The sequence below is a fragment of the Xenopus laevis genome, chromosome 3L (assembly GCF_017654675.1).
Source record: "Xenopus laevis strain J_2021 chromosome 3L, Xenopus_laevis_v10.1, whole genome shotgun sequence".
NCBI classification, from domain to species: domain Eukaryota; kingdom Metazoa; phylum Chordata; class Amphibia; order Anura; family Pipidae; genus Xenopus; species Xenopus laevis.
In genome coordinates, this window is record NC_054375.1 from 91,874,296 (window position 1) to 91,898,389 (window position 24,094).

The 24,094-nt window shown below is 35.7% G+C and overlaps 1 protein-coding gene across 1 annotated transcript in view; it reads left to right on the forward strand.

Moving 5' to 3' along the window:
- exoc4.L (exocyst complex component 4 L homeolog) overlaps positions 1-24,094 on the forward strand; it is a 240,322-nt gene that overhangs the window by 48,260 nt on the left and 167,968 nt on the right. The window contains exon 9 of the mRNA XM_018252779.2: positions 946-1,034. Coding sequence (XP_018108268.1) covers positions 946-1,034 — 89 coding nt within the window. The remainder of the gene's footprint in view (positions 1-945; positions 1,035-24,094) is intronic.

Genomic DNA, 24,094 nt, shown 5'->3' on the forward strand with positions numbered 1-24,094 from the left:
CACAGCTGTTCAGTTATTTTGGTTTTGATCCTTAGTTTGCAGGTCAGAGTCAAAACCGGTTATGACCCATATGGTCCCCCCCCCAGTCAATGATTGGTTACTGACTGATAACAGGTTCAAGAGCTGCAAAGGAGGAAGTTGAGTTCTGGCTATTATGTTAGACATCCATTCACTTTATAGATTACACAGATTATATATAGATTACATTTTTGGCTAACTATATTAAAAAATATATATATTGCACTTCCTATCTATTTACCCAGTTTCCCTTTTACACTGAACTGTCCCTTTAAGCATTATTTACGTTTGGATGCACTCCTTAAGCAAAGGCCATGTAAACTGGACATTCCTCATTTTGTTTATGTTGTGTTTGATAGTTGCATGCTAAAATCCAATGCCATGTTTACTAGTCTTGGGTCAAAATAAAGTTTTGGTGGTAATATTCTGCATGTGAGATAGGACTATAAGCTGAAAGAGTGCAGGCTGGTCAACACTAATATAAAGTGTTATTAATGTGATCTTGCATTAATGTCTATATCTTACCATGTTACATCTACTTTGCCTTAGTTTTCCCTACCTGCAGCTGCTGCTCTACAGTGCCCCTCCTCTTAGGTCCATCCTAAACTCGTATTCAATCATTTCCTTGCAGTTTTTTGCTGTTCAACAAGCAGTTTAAAGATTGTTCCTATCACACATATTCTTAAACTTTCCTTGCTGCATTTTGCAACTGTTAAATTTATTGAAACTTTGTAATAATAAAATCTATACACATTTATGATTATGTATTAAGTGTAGGATTTAAGTGTCTATTCAATGTTACATTACAGTCCTTTATAATTTGTCCAAGTAAGCCCAGATGCTTCCATTGTAGCATTTTGAACTGTATTAGCTATGTGTCAGTTATTTCTTATTAATTTCTATTTAATTATTATTTATGTCTTATAGGTTTGAGTCGTCTTCACATGCAATTAGCATGAGCGCTTATTTAAGAGAGCAGAGGAGGGAGCTCTACAGCAAGAGTGGGGAACTGCAAGGTAGGCAGATAAGTACTTGACTTAGTACCATAGCGATACATATTTATGAAGTTTATGGTTTTTGAGTGATAACAAACTATCATTTAAGATGTCAGCAGAAATTCAAAGTATTCTAAATAATAATTTATTTAAAAACACATACTGATTAATTTACAAATATCCTTTTACTGTCTAGTTTAATAATAATCAAGGTATTTGTGCATATTAGTATGCTGAGGGAGCCTATATTTTGTGCAGTTTCCTCTTTTTCAGTAGCAGTATGTACTACTGTAAAATTATACATTTATAATAACAAGAGCCATGAATAGCCTATAAACTATATCCTTATAAACGATGCTTAGGGATGTCTTCCATTATAATCTGGTTTTAGTAATGTCATTTATGTCACACAACTCACTGAAGTACCCCCAAAATACGAGGATATTAGAAATCACCTCAGAGTACCATGACCTGTATAAAATGGTCATGGAACTCCTTGGTAACTTGAAATATCCTTATATTTCACAATAGTGTGAACTTTATTCACGATATAACTGCTTCATCTGTGTGTGTTATCTGTTATTTTATTGTTGAAAAAGATACCAAAATAATAGAGATAAATTCTGTGAGGAAAGCCATGATGCATTAAGGTTTGCTTTGCCTTTTTAACCCTGGTCAAGCAGATTTAAACATATTTAAGCAACTGATAGCATAAACTACTCTGGCCTCATTATTTGTGATTAAACTGATGGGTAATTACCTTCATAATCTAATAATATTGGCAATTAGTGATGGGCGAATCTGTTGCTGAAAATATGTGAAAATTGATGAAATACATTTGTCTATGGACAACAATTTTTTTGAGACACGACATATGTTTTCATCCATTGAGGATTGGTCTGTCCATGGGTGTCATTTTCACTGTGAAACTTGGCGAAAAATTTTGCTCAATATTACTGCCAGTTCTTTTATATCTTAAACAGTTTAAAAGTGTCTGTTTTATTCACAATGGAGTTTACAAAAATAATTTTTAACAGTACATAACAAAAGTAACAAACGCACCGTTTTTCCTTATTATTCAGAATATATTGGTTTACTGGTAGTCTGCTTGGGACCTTTATCAAACATAACAAAATGCTAAATGCAGCTTGAAGTAGAATAAAGATAATACTTGGTTGATCACAGAACTAGAGTGCTTGTTTTTCTTGAATTGTATACAAACCACAAACCTATTAACCTTGCACTCTGGAATTGAGCAGTCAGATAGCATCAGTTAGACAGAATATAATACAGGTACAAATATAAACATATTAATTACAAGGATCTGGGAAAGATAATACTTTGTTTTATTTAGGAGCTGCATAAAATGGGGAATACATTCACATCAGAAAGTATTACAGGTTAAGTCAGGTGAATGGAACATAAACTTTCTGAAGCTGACCCTGCCCTCAGTAAGATTGAGGGAGCTCTGATATTACGGACATCCTGGCAGGTTGAGAGGAGGGGTTAGGTAGATATTGTAAGTATCTCTGCAACAGCACATTTATGTATATATATATATATATATATATATATATATATATATATATATATATATATATATATATATATATATATATAGATGTATATTACATATAAATTCCAAGCAACACATTAAGTGACCTATTTTTTATACTAATTAAAGGGGTGTTTCACCTTTACATTAACTTTTAGTATGTTATACAATGGCCAATTCTAAGCAGTTTTTCAGTTGGTCTTCATTATTTATTTTTTGCCTTTTTCTTCTGATTCTTTCCAGCTTTTAAAAACAGGTCACTGACCCCATCTAAAAACAAATGCTCTGTAAGGCTACACATTTATTGTTATTTCTGCTTTTTATTGCGCATCTTTCTGTCCTACTCATATTCCAGTATCTTATTCAAATGTATGGTCACGATCGCGAGGTATAGCTTCCAGATTGAATTCCTTGCTGTAAAAATATGTGGAGCAGTAATAGTGTAAAAACGTTTTATTACTGATAAAAATACTTAAAACTGTGCACTCACAAATTTGTAGATAATACAGGCATATCGAGTCATCAAAATTTCCTTGCTATATCAAGGACCCCAGTGTTTATGGTTTAACTCCGACCAGCATTGTTGCCACGTCCGTGTATGGATTCCATGGCGCTTAGAGATGACGTCCACAGCCTACACCTCGCGATTTTTGAGTTATATGCTGATTATATTCTTAAATGTTTGTGAGTACCCGCCTATTACTGAACACGTGGTGTGTAAAAAGTAAAATAGGCACACATCTAAGATTAGTGTCTTTGTGGTGGAGGTGTTGAACTACAACACTCACAACAAAATACTACACTATAAGATTTCTCTTTGCCATATTCTTTTCTCTCCTAGCTGTTTTTAGCGCTGACCCAACTTATTTTTTGTTTGAGTACTGAAAAGGTTGCATGAGATGCCAGAAAGGATGTCTAGGATTTTGATTTAACTTCAATAAATTAGGGTGTACTAGTTCGTTTCTGAGGTGGAATTCATTTTGAACTCTTGAAAGATACTCCATGTATTTTTAAAGATGGTATAGTGACCTATGTTATAACAGCAAGGTAGTAGGATGGTTGTTTTAGAAAAGAGTTTGTTGTATGGTCAGTTTAAAATTCTGTCCCTGTTGTCCCAGAAGCAACAGTCTATACATCTTATAAATAATCCAGTGGGATTTAATAGGAATAAAGGAAAATCTTGTTATACCTCAGCAGCAAAACCCACCCTTTACTTTCTTTCAGTTGCACAAATTTCTCCATGGCAAGGTTATAAACATGAAAAGCGGCAGCAGAAAAGAAAATACTATTTTCCAATCACATAATAAATTTGTGTATCCTTGCTTTAAATGCAATCACCTCAGACAAACCTTGTAGGCCTCTTGTTTCTTCTGCGTGTGTTTTTTCCAAGTTATCGGATTAGCCTCAGTCTCTCTTCAAAGACCATCCAATCAAGGAAGGGTTATTAAAACCATGGTGTTTTATGACTGAGAATTAATTAGTGGAGCATTTTCATGCAAAACATCCAATTTTTTGATTAGCAACGGAGCAGGGCTGCAATTAACACTCTGGGAAGCTGATGTTGCCAGCTTTTGATTCTCAGGAAATAAGATTATCAAACTGGGGTCAGGCACTTGATAGAGGAGGGTTTGAATATGTAAGGAAAATAATTTGTTTCTTGATTTTCTTTGTAAGATTGTCATTTAGACCATGGTAGATTGGATGTGTAAGGATTGGGGGGAGGACATAAACAATCTACAACATTATCAAGTGCAAAATTCAAACTAGAAATAACATCTTAACTTATACTGTAATATTTATTTTTTCTATTTCTACAGTAGCATTTTAACACCATGTATTATGCTTTTAAATGCTCTCTGTTTCTGCTGCATTGACGTTGGGATATATGCAACACAGTTATACATTACCACAAGTTCAAGTTTTCTGCTGTTCAACTCCATTTGAAAATAAAATGGGGCTCATTTATCAAGATTGGGCAAATTTGCCCATGGGCAGTTACCTAAAGCAACCAATCAGTGATTATCTTTTTGAAACCAGCTGCAAGTAGAACAATGAATGCAGCAATCTGATTGGTTGCCATGGGTTACTGCCCATGGGCAAATTTTCCCAATCTTGATAAATGAGCCCCATTGTGTTGACAAAGTTTGCATTATGTGTTAACTGTAACATGTTCTTACAGTGCAGGTGCAGCAAATGTAAACTCTGACATTACAGAATAACCTGCATGTGTATTCTTTAGAAGTAAGCAAGTGTACAGTAGCCTACCCAGCCCTTTTGCCTGCTACTGTGATCTGTGTGATTTATTAAGATAAGACTATGGTGGTGGTGTTGGGGGACCACTAAAGGGTGTATTCATTACCATTGAAGACAAATATCACTGGTGCTGTTGCCAATAGCAATCAATCCGCAATTACACTGGAACTGTTAGCTACAAGGGAGCGAAAGCAAATAACTATCCAATGTTAATAAATATGCTCCTTAGTAGTAAAATGGACTAAAAGCATGGGCCAAAATTGCACCACTGAACACATGTTCAATTTGTAGGGTTCTTTTTTTTTTGTTTTTTTTGTTTTTTTTGTTTTTCTTTTAGTAATTTACCTAGGTAGCACTCAGTCTGAGCATTCAGTGTGGCCCTGTGTGGTGTGCTCAGCTTCACTTTCAGCCTTCAGTAAAAGTATGCCTTAGTGCTACAGTGTACAATTACTTTTTTTTTATAAATTATGCATCTTGTGAAAAGGCCTTGCCTGTTTCAACATGGTAGAACAAAGCAAAAATGAGATCTCTGCACACTGCATGTTGATGGTGTACTCACAACTGTTCCTTTATGCCATTGGCATCAATTCTGCAGTTGACTGACTGGGCATAAAAATGAAAAAGGAGACATTAAAGGATGATTATATCCCTTTAAATAAAGTATAATGATTTGAGGTATCTGTGGATTTAACAAAACAAGTCTCCCATTTGCTATTAACTTTTGTACTTTAGAACAAGATCAACTATACACAAATAGATCCTATTATTTTATTATGGTCCCCATACCTTTCTGTTTTGATCTTTTAATACATATGACTGTACCAATGGACCATCTGGCATATACCTAGGGCCAATATAATTCCCAAACCTACAAATTCCAAGTCTACTATATTAAAATTTGTAAAAATCTTTTAAATATGTATCATGTATTACCCAAGTCTTTTAAACAAAAGGGTAACAATCAAGTGACATAGTTTTGTCAGGTTTCATTACAACAGATTCTCTATGCTGCTCTGTAAAATGGATTTGTGTTGGCTCAAAATTTCATAATATTTTTATATCTTGTCTTCATTGCTATTAGTTTTAAGAGATTGATTTGTCAGTTGATCATTCAATAAGCTCAATCAGGGAAACCATCTGATACTGGCCTACATATTTTTCTTTTCCCTCTATTTTAAATCTATTTTTATTGTTGCTGTGTTCATATGTTTTACCTTCTAAAGCAACAGTCCGGCTAATGCCTGCTCCAACAATACAATGCTGTAACTTTTTTGGGCCAGAGGCTTCTGACATCCAAGGCAAGCCCCACTCACCTCTCATGCCAACTCCAACCCTTTCTGATCTCCACCTTCATCACCTTGTCACTTGCTTGTCAATGTGCAGGACCTTTCTGGGCTCTAGACACGTGCCTCTTCTCCATTCCCTTACTTTTGGCCCTGGCAACAGTGCTTATGATATGAGCTTTAAAAAAATAACACTGTAGCTTGAACTGTGACTTCAAGATAACTTTATGCATAAAATTTAATTCTATAAACGGATCATAATGTATGAAAATAAATTAATATTATAGTGACTTAAATCAATGTGTTGATTTGACAGGATTTTAAAGAAGAATTGTAGTATTGTAAATCAAGTTTTTACTATGTACCCTGTAAATCTGATATCTCAGATTTGATATTCAGAACTGCATTTTACAGGTTGATGTCCAATAAAGAGCAAAAGTTAAAATAGAAAAGGGTTTAGTGCCAAATCAATTTAAAATCCAAAAAATTGATTTGGCACTAAACCCTTTTTTTATTTTAACTGAAAAAACACTTTGGTCCAGTCATGTATTTACAAACAGGTGTCAACTAGGCGCTGCTTGCTAGGTTCTTTCTTTCTTCTACTCCAATCTACATCAGATTAATCATGTCCTATTATATTTTTCTGAGGAATCTTTTTAATTTTATCTCCGCACTAGCACTATATCTAACAATTTCTAATTAATTCAATGGTCACTATATATATGTAATTCAATGATGTCTAACTCTAATTAATTTATGGAATGAATTGGGATCTGTAATTAACTTAAAAATTATGCACAGCACTTTAGTAATTTATATCACTTTATTAATTAATTTATGAACTACAATTGATTCGGTTTTAATTAATTGTGTTTATGGTTATTAATAATTTATTCTAAGCAATTAATCTGAGTAGTATCGTCCCTTTTGGGTTGTTGGACCCTAAGCATCTGCATTTTACACATTTGATTGAGGGTTTAGTTGGTGATAAGTGGAGATTGTTGATTACTCAACTAGAGGTCATTATAGACTGATTACTATTTGGAAACTATATTATTTAGGTCAAACGGGGTACTTCTTTACCTTCTTACTGACTATTATAAATCATCAATCTATAAAGTAGTAGGTATTATTGTACATCAAATAAAGTAGGCCAAAATCTATCAGCAATAACAACACCGTTATACTCCTCTATGATTTAAACTTAGATATTTGTTGCTTTGGGCAACTTACTCTGAGTGGTTGTGTTCAGGTTTGGAGTTGAACCAACTCTGTATATGGCAGAAACATAAATAAAATGGTGGATGAGCACCTAAGGCAATGGGGAAAAAAGCAAAACAAAAACAGAAATATGGTGTAGTATTTTAGGTTCCTTGCATAGCACCTTGTGATGAAAATAAAAGTTCCTCTTTAAAAGAAACCTTTTTTTTGTGTCTCCAAATGGTGCATATATTTATAAGTATTTGTCCTGTAAACCTTCACCGAATTTGGCCAAAATGCCTACTTACAAAACAGTAGTTAAAATTATCGCATGTAGAATTCAATAATTCTCTCCCCTTCTCCATGGGCCACATTCAAACTCCAACATAAGGATACAAAAATCCCATAGCATAATACTTTTTTATTTTTTGGAATAAAAATCTTTTAAAATATTACACTCACATTTGTTTCCATCTGGTTTAGACACATATATGTAAGTCTTAGCAGGTTCCCCAGTTGCTTCCAGAGAGAATCGTTTGCCGGCGTCCTTTTCTCCCTCGTGGTGCTTCCCTGCTGCTCACCGTGACGTCACTTTTCACCAAATTGGATGAAGGTTTCCAGAACAAATACTTATAAATACATGCACCATTTGGAGAACCAAAAAAGGTTTCTTCTAAAGGGGAACTCACACGAGAGACTACACCATATTTCTTTTTTTGTTTTGCATTTTTGTTTTCTCCATTGTCTTAGGCACTGATCCACCATTTTATTTATGTGACTTTAGTATGCTACTGAAAGACTGAAAAGGATCTGCAGGAGAAAGCAAACCTAAAGGACTAACTGTTCTTGTTTTTCATTTATTTATTGTTTTCTGTATATGGCAGAGCTGTCCCTAGTTAATATAAATATTAGCAAGAAAGAGTCAGCGTCACTCCCTATCATATGGGGCAGCAAAAATTATTTGTCTGTAAATCAGCTTTAGCAATTTACCAAGTCCTTATAGCTTGTATATAATCAGCAAGCTTTTGTTGTTTTTTCTGGTAACTATTGCTACCAATCATGAAAGTAGCATGCCCTTACATCATGTTGAAATGATAATTCCTTTTGGACTGGTTATTGAGTGATTGGCAATGGTACAAGTAAAAGTTCATAGACTCTGCTGCTCTTTTTCAGGGTGAATAAAATGGTTTGGGGGAATTTATTCTAAACATATATTCAAATTTTCCATTAGTCATAAACCTCATTGTTTATAACTATAACATGTGCCTAGCAGTCATACCTAGTGGAGATATGGCATGGCAGGATAAGACAGGTCCTGGGTAAAACTATAATTTCCCAAATACTAGGGTTCTGCCAAATCCTGAACTGAATATTGGATTAAGTGCATCTCTAATGTAAACATGCAAAATTTTGGGAAAAAATAGCAAATAGCATAGATATGAAAATAAAAGCTAGATATATATCAGAATAAAAGCATAGATATGACAATAAAGGCTGCCTCTGTAAATTCTGAAATTATGTGCTATTCAAGTTGGGCATTGGCAGCACAGAATGATAGTATCGGAATCATGCAGGTTAGAGCAATGGTTTCCAAACTATGGGTTTGGCCCCATCTTGAGGGGGAGACATGGTACACAGGTATACCTGCAAGCCAGTATAAAAGGTCAGTTTTTTCTAAATCTCTGAGTTATTAGCTAAAGGAGGCCCGGACCAAATATTATACCACTACAGGGTTTTTAGTGTTGGAGAAGGAATAGCTTGGGACAATGCAGGAATGCAGGGTTCTCGGCTCTAGAAGACAAATAAGCAAACAAAAAAACATAATAAATATTGAGGATCTATAGGTTACTTTTGGGGCATCCCAGTAAGTTTTGGGGGGGGGGGGCTATTTATACTGTGGGCCCAGTAAGTTACACCAGTGGTAACATTTTGCTGATATTGAACTATAATTTACAGTGCTCTAAACATCCTTTAATACTAGATGTTCAATAACAGATGGAGGGATGTAAGCTAGACATCTTTGAAATATATGTAAGAGGGAAAAAAAAGTTATCAGACTGATGAACTATATGTGATTTATTGTTTAACAAGGACAATTTCTGACCAAGTAGCACCACTTGCCACCACCCTGCTCTAAAAGTACCCAATGGATATTGGCCAAGTTACAATAGAGTTGATAAAACTACACTACATAAAAAGTCTTAGTACTATAGTGTTTAATCTGAAAAATCTAACTACAAGTAGCAAGAATGGCAAAACAAAGTCTTTGTACATGGTTCTATGGCAGGCATCAGAGGGGAGCAGACCGCTATCTCTAGGGCCCTTACAAGCATAATTTACCATCATTACTAAGAACTGAGTATGTCACAGAATCCAGATGTCCTGCTTATTTCTGACCCCAGTGCCTAGGAGTTCAAGATGCTGGCCTAGGCTAGTTTATCAGAAATGCAGGTGTCTCATGTATTTCAACCACTTATAAAATGTAGTCAACATATTTATTTTGTGATTTTTATAATATTTCAAGCATTTGATTGTGTGCTGATTTCTAAACCTTTTTGTTACCAATTAGTAAATCTTTGGAACAGACGCAATCTGTTTGCAGACCCACAAAGACCAATTATTGCCTCTGTTTCTCAGGCAGATTTTATTGCTGCATGAGCCATTAGAAATCATATGTCCTGAATTTTGTAATTTAAAATACCTTTGAGTAAGATCACCAAAAATAACTTTAAATAACACTGCTTATAAATAAGGTGTTTGTGTAACAGACCCTAAAAAATTTATATTAATTTAGTATTTTTTCCTCTGCTTATTTTAAGACTCAAGCAAACATAATATTATGGTTTAAATCCCTAAGAATTATGAACAAAGCACATATTCAAAGTGCATACTGTGAATTGCATGCCTGTTTTGTATTACAAATTTCAAGTACAAGTATGTGTGTGTTTTTTTGTTTTTTTTTAACAAAACAGTAGTAAGAGCACTGACGCCACCTTCTGGTAAATCTTCTGGTAAATCTCCTGGTACTCCTTGAAAATCAGATTTGCAGTTAGCCTTTTATGGAACTGGTTTGTGCATGTATGTTTTTCAGTAATAATAGTGGCTACTGTTATAATAATGTTATTGGGATGCAAATACAATAGTACTGAGAACTTGAGAACAGATTTCTTAAGGGTTGTTCAGGATTTCTTGAAGTCAAAGGTAACATAGGGTTTTATTGAGCACTAGGTGCAGTGTTGTAGTATGGATACACCACAAGTTATATATTAAAACTTTATCTTTGCCCAGGTATAATGAATGTCCTAATATATTGGTCTTTTGTAAAGCCATGGTGCAATTTAGGTATTGTAAAATCTCCAAAGCCTACACTACTCCATATCAGCTGCAGGGAAGAAGTCCTTTAAATAACAATGAAGTAAGGTTGAAGCAGGTGATAATCAAAACAGTAAGCATCCTTTAGTGGAAAAGACAAGCCATGAAGTTGAGAGTACTGGTATTCTCGATGGGGGGGGGGGGGTGATGTAATACTATTATCATCAAAATCAGGGTTACGTTTAGATTTGAAATGGAATTGGATGGGGCTGTGTGGTGCCATTACATTTTATCAAGTGGGTATATTCTTTTCACACATGTAAGCTACAAATATGCCATGTGTCTACCAACTGTTTTAGAATTATTAAACTCTAATTTAAATTGCCTTACCAGCTGTGTTTTTCACTTTTTTAGAAGTCACATATATTCAGATAATTTATAAAAGGTTTTGTTTAACAGGAATAATGCAGCTAAACAGCAAATCCAGTGACAAATTGTACAGTATTAACACCAGACCTAATATAAAACCATTGTCTTTAATAGGATAGTCTACCATAGATACACTCCATGACCAATTCTTTTGAAAGCATGCAATGCCTCCAAAATACTCCAACAATAGAAATAAGGGAAATGTACCTTATTATGCTGTGTAAAAAACAGCGGGATAATACACCACACATCGCCAGACTTCCGTGTAATAAACGGCCTAACATTTTTTGCATGTTTTTGCATTTTTAATAAATTTGCCCCTTAATGTACAGTATGTATACTAAACTCTTTTATAATTGTAGAGCACTTCAGATTTTCTTATGTGTGCCTTTATTTGAGACTTTTTTGGTATCCTTAGACTAAACCCATCTTTCATAATTTCATAATCTTTCTTTTTCAGAAAATATTACCCTCTAGTTTTGTTTTAATTTCAATTTGAACAGTCCTTTAAATCAACTTTATGCTATTTTTTTTTTATACAGGTATAATGGCTATCTTCAGTAGATTGGGTGGATGTTTTTAACATCTGTTTCAATTACTATGTTGTCTTATGGCTAACAAAGGTTTTATAATGATAATCATACTATAAATAGGAGGCCCCAAAATAAATCTCCATACCCATTTATCGAATAAGCAGTTTTGATTATTTTCATTTGTTTGAAATAAATAGAAAATTTTCCACAGGAGTCTGTTGCACAAATTTAAGGAGCCACGGATCATTGCAGACATTCTTACACAGAAATTAGCTTATTTGGCAACACAAACCAAAATCTGACCTAGTCAAGTGAACCATAGTTAATTTGAAAACCTCTGTATGGTTGCAAAGGATTGATAGCATTGTATATTTATGAAGGTTAAACCTTTGTCCAGGGCAACATTTTAATCCCCAAATCTCACCCTAATTGACCTTCAAGCTAGGTTTCAGTTGTATTTAAGAGAGCAAGCAGCCCCCCCCCTTCACTGTCTGCACCAGCCCCCCCAGGAACCAGTGCTGTAATAATATTATGCTAATTATCTGTTCTCTTGTTTATTTTTGCAAACATTTTGATTTCTGCATTGAGAGAGTTGCACAGTTCCTAAGAAGCCTTTCTGGCAATTCCTCTTGTTTTCCATTTACTGAGTGGTCATATTTGTTTGGTGGTAGATGCATTTGAGAGCTCTCACTGGATTGTTGCTGAAGAACCTCTCCTAGCTTTTAATCAGCCTTGAGTTGTCATTCCTTGGCTGTCACTGCTGCATTATGCGCTAATCGTTGCTCACTGATTAGTAAAGTGGCTGGAAATCACAGCTCTCTGTACGTCCAAATAATCAGCTACATCTGTGATGGGCCCTGATAGAATGTATAAACTTTAATCAAGGACACAAGAAATAACTTGAACTTTTTGTACCATAGTCTGCATATCCCTCTGGCATCACAGAGAATGTGTTTACCAACATTACTGCTAATACATATGTATGAATGTGGGAGTTTGTTCGTATTATTCAGTATTTTTCTATCACATAAAATTGAGGTTTAGTATAAATCACCTTAAGAAAAATCATATATTTGCAGCCTGAACAGTGTGGAATTGTCCCTGTGGAATTTACTAGGGAAATATAATGCCTTACAGAAAATTGCAGTTTTTTAGTATTATTTACAGTAAAACTTGATTTTTACAAATATTTTTATGCATTGTACAATATATGAAAATATAGTTTACCTACTTAATATGCTTGTGTCTAATTGTCCACTCCTCAAAGCTGTAAAGAAATGCAGAGAATATATTCAAATATTAATCTTATTGAATGCCTTGATTTTTTATTGTTATACACTTGTCTAAAGTGAGCTTGCACAGGAATCTGGTAGAATATATATATATATATATATATATATATATATATATATATATATATATATATATATATATATATATATATATATATATATATATATATATATATATATATATATACCTCCCAACATTTTGGAAATAGAAAGAGGGACAAAAATATTTACTGCACAGAACGCAACAACATTTTTTGACCATGCCATTTATGTGGCCACACCCCCTCATTACCATGTTCATTTTACAAAATGTGTCAGGTTATGAAAGTTTGAACACATTTCTGTGGTTTTTATGTGCTATTACAGTTTTGCTAAAGAAGGTGAATTGCCTTTTATGCTGCAAGTCAGTTTGCCCAAGAGATCTGCTTATCTTAAATTGGTACATTGCTTCTTTGCTTATCTTAAATTGTTACAAAAGTGTCTTAAGTGCACCTGCCATGTATTCTGAGCTCTCTCCCAAAAGCCAATTAAATATCAGAAACTTTGTATCTTTTTCTGGCTGTTCAGTGCAGGAGATCAAAGAGAAAATCTAGACATTTCAGTAACAATCTGGGACTGCAGGTTGAGCTGTCAAAATTGGGACTGTCCCGTGAAAAATGGGACAGTTGGAAGATATGCATATAATCAATAACCAGTAACTTATCAATACCGTCAATACAAAAGTTGGTAACTATATCCTATAATTGTATCAATTCACAAAAACTTAAAATTCAAATTAGTATTTTGCCTAATAAGTGTTGTAAGAGGATGTTGTTGAGACACATAAGGCATTTTTAACTGATAGTGAATTTTGAATTTGCGATTCCTATGAAGGAGTGATATTTAAGTATTAAAAGTCCTGTACAAATTAACAGAGAGCAGAGGAATGTTACTTTGTAACACTGTCACAAGCTCTGGTTTTATGGTAACTGATAGTGAGAGAGTTGAGAATAATTTCTATGTGGAATGGAATCAACTGTTCATTAAAGTAAATATCTAGTAAATATTAGTAATAACATTGTTAGTTCTTATAGAGAGCTGAAGGGAGTATTTACATTGTACCAGGGCATGCCAAATAGGAAGAAACATAAATGGGTACTATGTTTTAGTGGCAGAGAGAATGAGTCAGGGTTGTTCAGTTGTAGATCCAGTCAGCTCAAGGGTTCTATAGACTTTTTTTATATTATTTTATAATCCAACCCCCCATAGTAGTGGAATGTTATACATTAGGACCACAATGGAAATACCTTCTGGGCTCATGATCATATTGAACTATTGTCCAGGCAAATAAAAACTACTTTTAAAGTATTAGAGCACAAGGCAATTTTTATATAACGAGACAACAAATGAGAATTGCCAAATTTAACTATTCTATAAGTGAATGTTTAACCTGAGAGAGTTGTTCAGTGCATAGGGATTTGTATTGCTGCATTGAGCTGAGGCTAGTAAAAGATTCCTTTTTGTTTGGAAAATGACATGCTTGCGTTTGTTAAATTAATCAAATCAAGCTTTTAAGGTCCTGCTTACTTAAGTGGAAATATTCTTTGTAGATGAGCTGTCAAATGGAGCTAAAGATTTTTAGTTAAACTTAATTTTATTTTTTTAAGTGTGTTATTCCATTTTATTCCCATCTTTAAAGCCACTTTCATTAGATTATGAGAGGCACTTAAATCATTGTCAGAAAAAATGGGACCATCAGATGCACTTAGTTTGTTCACTGAGCTATAACATATATCGGTGGTGGGCACTATCTGAAATGAAGGATTGTTTTATAGCCTCATGCTGTAAAATCTGACACTCCTCTTAAATACTTTTAAGCATCACAGTAAATACTGTTATTTTATTTTCCTACAGTTTAATTTGTCATGCTGATTTTGCTGGACTGTTCAACACTTGCATTTTATCAGGTTGCCAAGATAAGAATGAAAAGTTATTGGCTTTATTTATAATATTCTGTTTTGTATAATTTTAATCCATATGTACTTTTACTTGGACATAAAATACATCATCTGTGTGAATAGTTGACACCCTCCTCCCCCATGTATAAATGGGGTTGCCAACTGGCTGGTATTCTACCGGCCTGGCCATTAGAAATAATGCTTGATCCCAATGTTAATAATAAGAAAAAAGATAACTATACAGAAAAGCTGGTATTTTTTTCAAACAAGGTGGCAACTTTATGTATAGCCGTCCTGGAACCAGTAAAAATTATTCCAATGAGAACAGTTTGTATTGACTAGAGTGTGAATACAATCCTAACTAACTAAAATGAATAGAGGAGTAGATGTTGCAAAGTGAAAGGAACAAATAGAGAGTTTAATATGGAAGGTTTTCTTAGGCAAATATGATGTACTGGATAATGTGTTATTGTTATAATCTTTAAAATGGGAAGTATACATGTGCTCAGCCTCTGGATCCCATCTGTTTGAGGGAGTGAATGGAACTCAGAGCCTGGACAGAGGTGGGACCAGTTGGAGAAGCTAGTGTGATGATAGTTATATAATAGCTCACTCCAGAAGTGAAAGATAGGATTAAGTCAACTAATGAGAAGCCTGAAGCTCCAACACGGAGAATAGAAGGATTAGTAGTTCTGGGTGTACAACTTAAAAAGTAGCACACAGACCTAGGAGCATAGGTAATCCACCTAGGTTTCACTTGGAGGGCTTGTACTTTGGGTTTAGGGCACTTTTGTGTTGGATTCAATTCACAAACTGATTAATTACCCATGATGGGTAAGCACTTCTGGAAGCTTTGTAGGTGAGCTAATGCTGAAGAATGGTACTGCATCTGTCTGTGACTGTCCTCCTGTAGATTACATTCCTGTAAATAAAGTGTTATCATTTATTTTAATAACCACTTGCCCCCAATTGATGTAATCAATCTGAGTGTTACAGTTCTGCAACACCCATTCTCCATCCCAGATATTGAAAGGCCTGTGTTTTGTGTGTTTAACAGATAGTTCCTGTAATACAGCACTTTATTTGTAATCTTCTTACAAGTATTTCAGCAGGACTCTACTGTTTAATAGCTGTATTTGTCCTTCTCTTTGGTTCTTTGGAAAGGTCTTCAGTTTTAATGTTTGATGATACAAGGTGAAATAATTTTTTGAGTTGATTTTGGATTAATGTTTCAACAGTACTGGGGTTTATAATTTAAAATGCAAGCATCATAGCACTTGTATTTATACAGTTATATGAAAAAGTTTGAGAACCCATCTTAATTCTTTGGAGTTTTGTTTATTATTGGCTGAGCTTTCAAGTAGAAACGTCCTTTTAATATATAAATATATATGCAATATGCATCATAACAACATTAGACCGGTGCATAAATTTGGGCACCCCAACAGAGATATTAGATCAATACATAATTGACGAGTGTCTTGATTTTGGATGGCGGTATTTTTGACCATTCGTCCCTTCAAAATCTCTCCAGTTAAATTTGATGGACAGCCTCCAATCATCCCATAGATTTTCGATGATATTCAAGTTAGGGGACTGTGATGGCCATTCCAGAATATTGTACTTCTCCCTCTGCAAAAATGCCTTTGTAGATTTCGAAGTGTGTTTAGGGTCATTGTCTTGTTGAAATATCCAAACCCTGTTAACTTCAACTTTGTGACTGATGCTTAAACATTATCCTGAAGAATTTATTGATATTGGGTTGAATTCATCTGACCCTCAACTTTAGCAAGGGCCCCAGTCCCTGAACTAGCCACACAGCCCCACAGCATGATGGAACCTCCACCAAATTTGACAGTAGGTAGCAGGTGTTTTTCTTGAAATGCAGTGTTCTTCTTCCACCATGCAAAGCGCTTTTTACTCAATGTTTGTCTCATCAGTCCAAAGCACTTTGTTCCAAAATGACTGTGGCTTGTCTAAATGAGCTTTTGCATACAACAAGCGACTCTGTTTGTGATGTTAGTGCAGAAAGGGCTTCTTTCTCATCACCCTGCCATACAGATGTTCTTTGTACAAATTGCGATGAATTGTAGAACGATTTACAGATACACCATCTGCAGCAAGATGTTCTTGCAGGTCTTTAGAGGTGATCTTTGGGTTGTCTGTAACCATTCTCACAGTCCTCTGCATATGCTGCTCCTGTATTTTTCTTGGCCTGGCAGACCTGGGTTTTACAGTGACTGTGCCTGTGGCCTTCCATTTCCTGATTACGTTCCTCACAGTTGAAACTGACAGTTTAAACCTCTGAGATAGCTTTTTGTAGACGTTCACTAAACCATGATACTGAACAATCTTTGTTTTCAGTTCATTTGAGAGTTGCTTTGAGGATCCCATGCTGTCACTCTTCATAGGAGAGTCAAACAGAAGCACAAAATGCAATTGGCCACCTAAAATACATTTTCTCATTATTGGACACACCTACCTATTAAGTTCAAAGTTTAATGAGCTAATCCAACCAATTTGGTGTTGCCAGTAATAATGTAGTTACATGCATTCAAATTAGCAAAATTACAAGAGTACCCAAATTTTTGCTCAGCCAGTTTTTCACATTTGATTTAATTTCATACAACTGAATACTGCTTCACTAAAAATCTTTGTTCAGAAAACATCCCAGTACTCCGATGTTCCTGCGAAATGAAAGACATACCACTGTTATCTTTATTGTTGAAAGTGGAGTAAATTATTATGCAGGCTGAGAGAGGTACCCAACATTTTTCATATGACTATATAAGTTATGGATAAAGACAGACAAAATTGGTAATTTACAAATACCCCAGTGTGCAAATGATGGAGTCCGAGGAGCAGAGCGCTGTGTCAGGAGGTGCACTGCTGGTTCTGAGAAAATTTAACAGTGCCTTCAAAAAGCTGCTTATTTTTAATGACCCTTTAAAAAAAGCATCCTCCAGGCTAAAAGCACACATGGGGCTACCAAATAGCCAAGTACAGCCCTTATTTGGTAATGTCCAAGAATTTGTTCATACTTGTGTGGCTCCCCAACTCTGTTTACATCTGAATGTGACTTGTGGGTAAAAAAGGTTGAAGGCACTTGTATTAACTGATTAACACTGACCTGTGATAAAGAATGTGTGGCCTTGTAAGGACTGGAGTTCTGACTGGAGAAGAGTTGGCTTCTGACTTAATACCATATACATACATACATCTACTGCTAGCAAATGCTAATTGATTTTAGTGTGATTTCTTTTATTATATTATTTGTATTGCTTCCAAATGGAGTACCTTCCCTTTTTACAAATTATCATCTTTAATTACTGAACCTAGCAATGCCAATGCTCTTTGCACTTGAGTCCTTGTAACTTTGAAAGAAAATTCCTGAATTATATTATAAATGAAAGAACCATGAATTTATTTTTTCTGCACTGAAGATGAGCAAGAGATCAGTTCATAGCAAAATCTGCATTATGGAACTATCTAACTGTTTTTTAATATTAACTTTCTTTTTTCTGAGGGTGTGGCTGTCCCCAAACTCTCATTATAATTTCTGTCTTGAGCTGTCAGATATGGAAGTGGCAGGGCAGAGGATGAAATATTGATTACATATATGTTGGGGTGAGGAAAAGAAGAGCACAAGTCAAGGAAAGAATTGTCTTTTTAATCATTGTTAAATCTCTTAATTGAGTGTCATACCCAGTGGGCATAATTAAAATAATTAAATACGCTTACTTTTCAAGTAATTCCATTCCCTCTTGTAGTGATTCATAAAACTGTCACTCTGAAGAGCTATATACAACTTTCACCTATCTAAAACCTTTTCTATTATTTATGGCCTACTGTTGTTTGTTTGTACTGTATATTTTCTATGCAGAATATTAAGGAAACCTATTCTTGACTTACTGGTATTTACTTTTTTTCATTTTACTTGCTATAATTGGTCTTTATGATGGGGTATTCTCCTATTATGCCATTTATGTTTTATAAACAACAAAAAAATAATAGTTTATAGCTACAGGTAGTTAAAGACAAACTGACACCAGAAATGTAAACTTTTTCAGCATGACCTATAGGTAACTTTTACTATGCTTTCATATTTTAAAAAGTAGGTTTTTTTTTTTCAATGTTTTGTTTATTCAAAGGACAACATTTTTTTTCTAGTCATTGTCACCCCCCCCATTCCTCTTCAAGCCTGTGGGAGGAGATACTTTTGCCAAACAGGGGAGTTACCACTCTTATGCTCAACAGTGAAACTAAATATTTATCAAAAGGAATCACCTTTCTGTCTGTAATTTGTGACTCAGAAGAGAATATATTAGAGATTATAGGTAACTTTTAATATACTTTCATATTTTAAAAAGTAGTTTTTTAGTGTCAGAATCACTTTAATGCGTAACTATCATAGCCTTGTTAAAAGCTACCACAATAATAGGTAATGATGCTACAGGTACCTAGATACACATTGTAAAGAGCATTCAATTATCTACGTGGCCATAGGAAATTCATGTTATATTCTCTTTGCCCTAGGCACATTATTTCAATTAAAGAAAGGTAGAGACCACTGTTTATTTTATGCAAAACGCGGGTTAAAAATTGAATGAGGTGCCATATTCACAACCACAAAATTCTTTAGATTCAGATCTTCACCACTTGAGTAAGGGAGTTTTTCCCCACCAAGAATTGTGAATATGGCACCTTGTTAAATTTGGGAATTTGGGAACTCACCCATTATATTAATTATACATTAGTCTTTGTCCATATTTTTCAGACCACTGTTAAGTTTGGGTAAGTATTCTTTGAGCTATTACCTACCAATACAAACCTAATTACAATTCTCACATTTCCTTATTTGATCTGTTTGTACCTACTGCGGAAACAAAACAAAAAAAACGGAAGGGACATTTAAAGCAAGCAATGTTTTGTTTATTCTAAAAACAAAATTGTTTTATCTAGTCACTGTGTCACCTACCACCCCCCCCCCATTCTACTTCAAGCCTGTGGAATCAGATACTTTTGCCACCAAACAGGGGAGTTACCACTCTTATGCTCAACAGTGAAACTAAATATTTATCAAAAGGAATCGCCTTTCTTTGGTTCAGTCACCCAAGTGAGTAACACATGGTCTGTAATTTGTGACCCAGTAAAGAATATATTGGAGATTCTAGGGCCCAATTTATTGCTATAAATGCCCTCTCTACAATGCTGTAGTCTTTCTGCTCAAAAAAAGAGCTCAGTGTTCCCCCCTCATTAATTACATGTGACAGTACAGCCACTAGCCCTAGAAACTTAGGAAATATCTGTTTGTACCAAAAGGATTTTCTTAAAGTCAGGGGTAATTAATACTCAAGGCATCTGTCAACACCTGAAATGCATTTTTAGCTTCTGGTTTCCATTCTGAGCATCACAATCTTGTTATCCATTGTTAAATCATTATCTTTTATTGATAAAGCACCAGCAAGTTACGCAGTGTAACAGGGGCCTTACAATAATTTAATAAACAAGGGTTACAGGATAAAAATGTGGTCACTGGGGCTTGCTTGCTAGAACTTTCAATCTAAAGGATCACTCAAAGGGGCTTTAATAGTGGCACAATTTGGTATTCACATTCCGTAATATCCCACAATGTTCTGAAAAGCTTTGACCTATTTCTTTGCTATAGATTACGGTTATTCTTGTTTGCCTCTACCTATCTACCTGTGGTTTTATGATCCCTCTTCTGAGGATGAAGCCAAGATAATAGACTTTTTTACACGTTGGTAATTAACCCAGCCTCTCTCTCCTTTATATTTCTAAGACGTACAAAGAAAATTAAGGTATAATCCAGATGCCAGACAGGCATTTGCTAAGGGAGTTTTGGAATTCCCTCCATCATGCTCTGAAATGTTGCTGGAGCCCCATGTACCCTAGCACTGTGTACTAGAATAAGCCATCATGTCATATTTTATTCTGTTGGTGCGGCCTGGCGTAAAATACATCATTAGGTCTTCAGGATTTCTTTGCTCCCTGCTTTTGCACAACAGAGTGTCTCTGGTATTTTAATCTGGGTTTCCCTCAGAGGAGAATTAACTGCAGAAGAATTTTCTCTCTACTTAAAATGTTTAATTAGATCTACATTTTAGATTTGCTGAGGCTTTCCTTCCCCATGCTGGTGAATCTAATAATTTATCTCATCCACTTTCTCAATTACTTCATATGGACCCTGCCGCTCAGGAAGGAATTTGCTGGTAATTCAGCACTGTCAATGTCAGCTGTATGATTATATTTTTCTACCACATGTTGGTTGTGTAGACCCACCAGAAAAGGCAATACACAGGCCAATACACTGCTAACTCAGTTTGGAAGGGCCAAGTCCTCAGTTTACATAGCCCTGTGTACAGCCAGTTTAAGAACAAATATTTTGTAATGTAAAATTACCCATTTTAAATTATAGCTGTTACAGAGATTGCAGAATTAGCTTGATTTTGCTACACTTTTAATTTCATGGTACCAGTTGGGTAATTTTTCTGTCAATTTCCATATTCACTAACAAGAGAACAGATAGCAGTTGAAGCAACTGTTCTGCTCTGAGAATTGGAAACACTGTGAAATAGATTTCATGTGATGAGCTTATAAAGTGGTAAATCCCTGATCAAATGAAGTCATAACACACCTGTTTACTTAAGAGAATTTTGTGGTGTTATTTTCTTATTGCTGAAAGATGCAACGTGTTAATTTACTCTTTTTTTTGCAAATTTTTTCTCCAAAGAAAAACAGGGCCAGAATGATTGTGACATAGTGACTTTTCTGAAATTGGTTTTTATTAAAGCCTGCAGGATGCTCTCTTTCTGACAATGACTTTGATTAAGCACTGTATTAGGGTCATATCCTGGAATTACAGCAATTCCAAATCCCTGGCTGTGTTTGAAAAGAAATGTGATTAAAGTCTTGGCTGTTTTCCTAAAACAGCTAATGTCTGTCGAGGGTTGAGTTACCATTTTGTACACTGGTTCTAGAGTTATCCTACCTTTTCTTCTGCCTCCATGCTGTGTTGCTCTGTTAATATGATCAAGTTTCCCATGTGCATGGAATTTTACTTTCCTGAGTACAGAGCTGGGGGTGATGATTCCATTATCAACTTCATGCTTTCAGAATCCTTTACCTATATATCATTAGTGTTTTCCACAGATGAGAATACAGAGGATAAATATAGAAGCAGATGAGCAACTGTAATACCAGTTGTCTTTATTACCCTTGACAATTCAACTTTAGCTTTTATAGATTGTGAGAATGTGTTTTATAGAGAGGATGATAAAGGCCTCCAACAGTAAATTGCAATGGGAGTACAAGCCACAGTTGATCATATAAATGCTCAGTGCAAAAGGTTTATTACATGCAGGGTCGAAACAGAATTAGTGGTTTGCAAATGAGGTACCTAGGCCGCAGAGTTGGGGGGTAGTGCAGGGACCCTGGGCATGTACCTCTCCTGCCTCCTCTGGCCACATCAGCAGCTGTGAGTATTTAGGTGAGGAGAGCAGTGAAAGAAACAGGGGTGGTGAGTGTTAATGGTTGGGAAAGAGAAGATTGGCAGCAGCATTGGCAGGACGTGTGGAGGAGGAGAGAGAGGGATTGCAGGGAATTTGTCCCCTAATTCAAAAAAGGTGGTATCTTTTTAAAGCACGTGACTTCTGAAACCAGGTAATTGATTATAGTCACAGGGATGGGGAGTTGTCAGATTTTTGCCATGTTTTTCCCAAAATTCTGGCAATGGAAAATGGAAGATGACTAGACAGTTGTGCTGCACCTCCCACAACCGCATCAGATTTGCCAAAAACAGCACAGTTGCAGCAAATGTTTTGGCTGGCTTCATTCCTGGTGTTTGCTGGCTTCATTCCTGGTGTTTGCTGGCGTCATTCCTGGTGTTTGCTGGCATCATTCCTGGTGTTTGCTGGCATCATTCCTGGTGTTTGCTGGCATCATTCCTGGTGTTTGCTGGCGTCATTCCTGGTGTTTGCTGGCGTCATTCCTGGTGTTTGCTGGCATCATTCCTGGTGTTTGCTGGCATCATTCCTGGTGTTTGCTGGCGTCATTCCTGGTGTTTGCTGGCGTCATTCCTGGTGTTTGCTGGCGTCATTCCTGATGTTGGCTGGAGTTATTTCTGGTGTTGGCTGGTGTAATTTCTGGTGTTTGCTGGCATAATTTCAGGTGTTTACTGGCGTTGTTACTGTGTTTGCTGATGTCATTTCTGGCAGGGTCAGACTGGGGGTCCTGAGGCCCACCAGGGATGCTGTCTCAGGCCCCCCCTCCTGGCCCCCTGCCCCAGGAGGGGGGACCGGAACATCTTTTCTGCAGGGAGCGGATCTGGGGCCCCCTGCCATGCCTTGCTTCTTGCTCCGCCCCCCCATGATTTAATTTATGAAGATCCAAATTACCGAAGATACTTTATCTGGAAAACCCCAGACCCCGAGCATTCAGGATAATATGTCCCATACCTGTAGTAGCAACTGTTTCTACAATGCAATTCACTTGTCAATATTGTTGCCTTGTAAAACCAACTGTAAGGCTTTTGGAGGAATCTAAAAATCTTTGATGGCTATAACAGGGCTTTAAGATTTTAGTTGGAACGAACAACTGTAGTTAGGGTCAAAACTATTTTTTATTCTGAAACTGCCACTCTGGGCCCATGGGTGCAGAAAATATATGTTGCATTTCCTCCACAGCAACTGTTATTATCACACAGCAGTTGTAATGAAGGATTTTGAGATACCTCGCTCCGATTACAGTTCAAATGGGCAAACTTGACTGAGCTCCAACTTTGAAAAACACTGCTTAGGGGTCAAACTGCAAGGATCCAGTTTGGGAACAGAACCATAGGCAGGCAATATTTTCAGCATCAGCCAAGTTTTAACATCTCTCATTAATAAAGGCTAAACTGTGCTGGAAAACAAAGCATGTTACTAATTAGAAGATTAGAAAATGTTGCATTAGTCCTTTTAATACAGGGATCCTAACTCAGTGTGCATACTTTGCCATTTCGCATTATACCTGGAAAACTGCATTAATAAAACAGATATTCAGATTGTCAGCTGTCCTTGACAGTTAAAACCACATTTGTAATTCAGATTTGTATAGATGAAGTCCTTTAAAATGCTATTGTTACACTCTTCTAGTAAATGGCTGCAGGAAAAATGTTGGTTTTTTTTCAGGACACTGAAAGGTATAAAGAATTTTCTCTGCTTTTTGTATCACAAAGTTAAAGAATTTTTACGAGTGCCCTAATATACTGTGTGATATAAGCACTG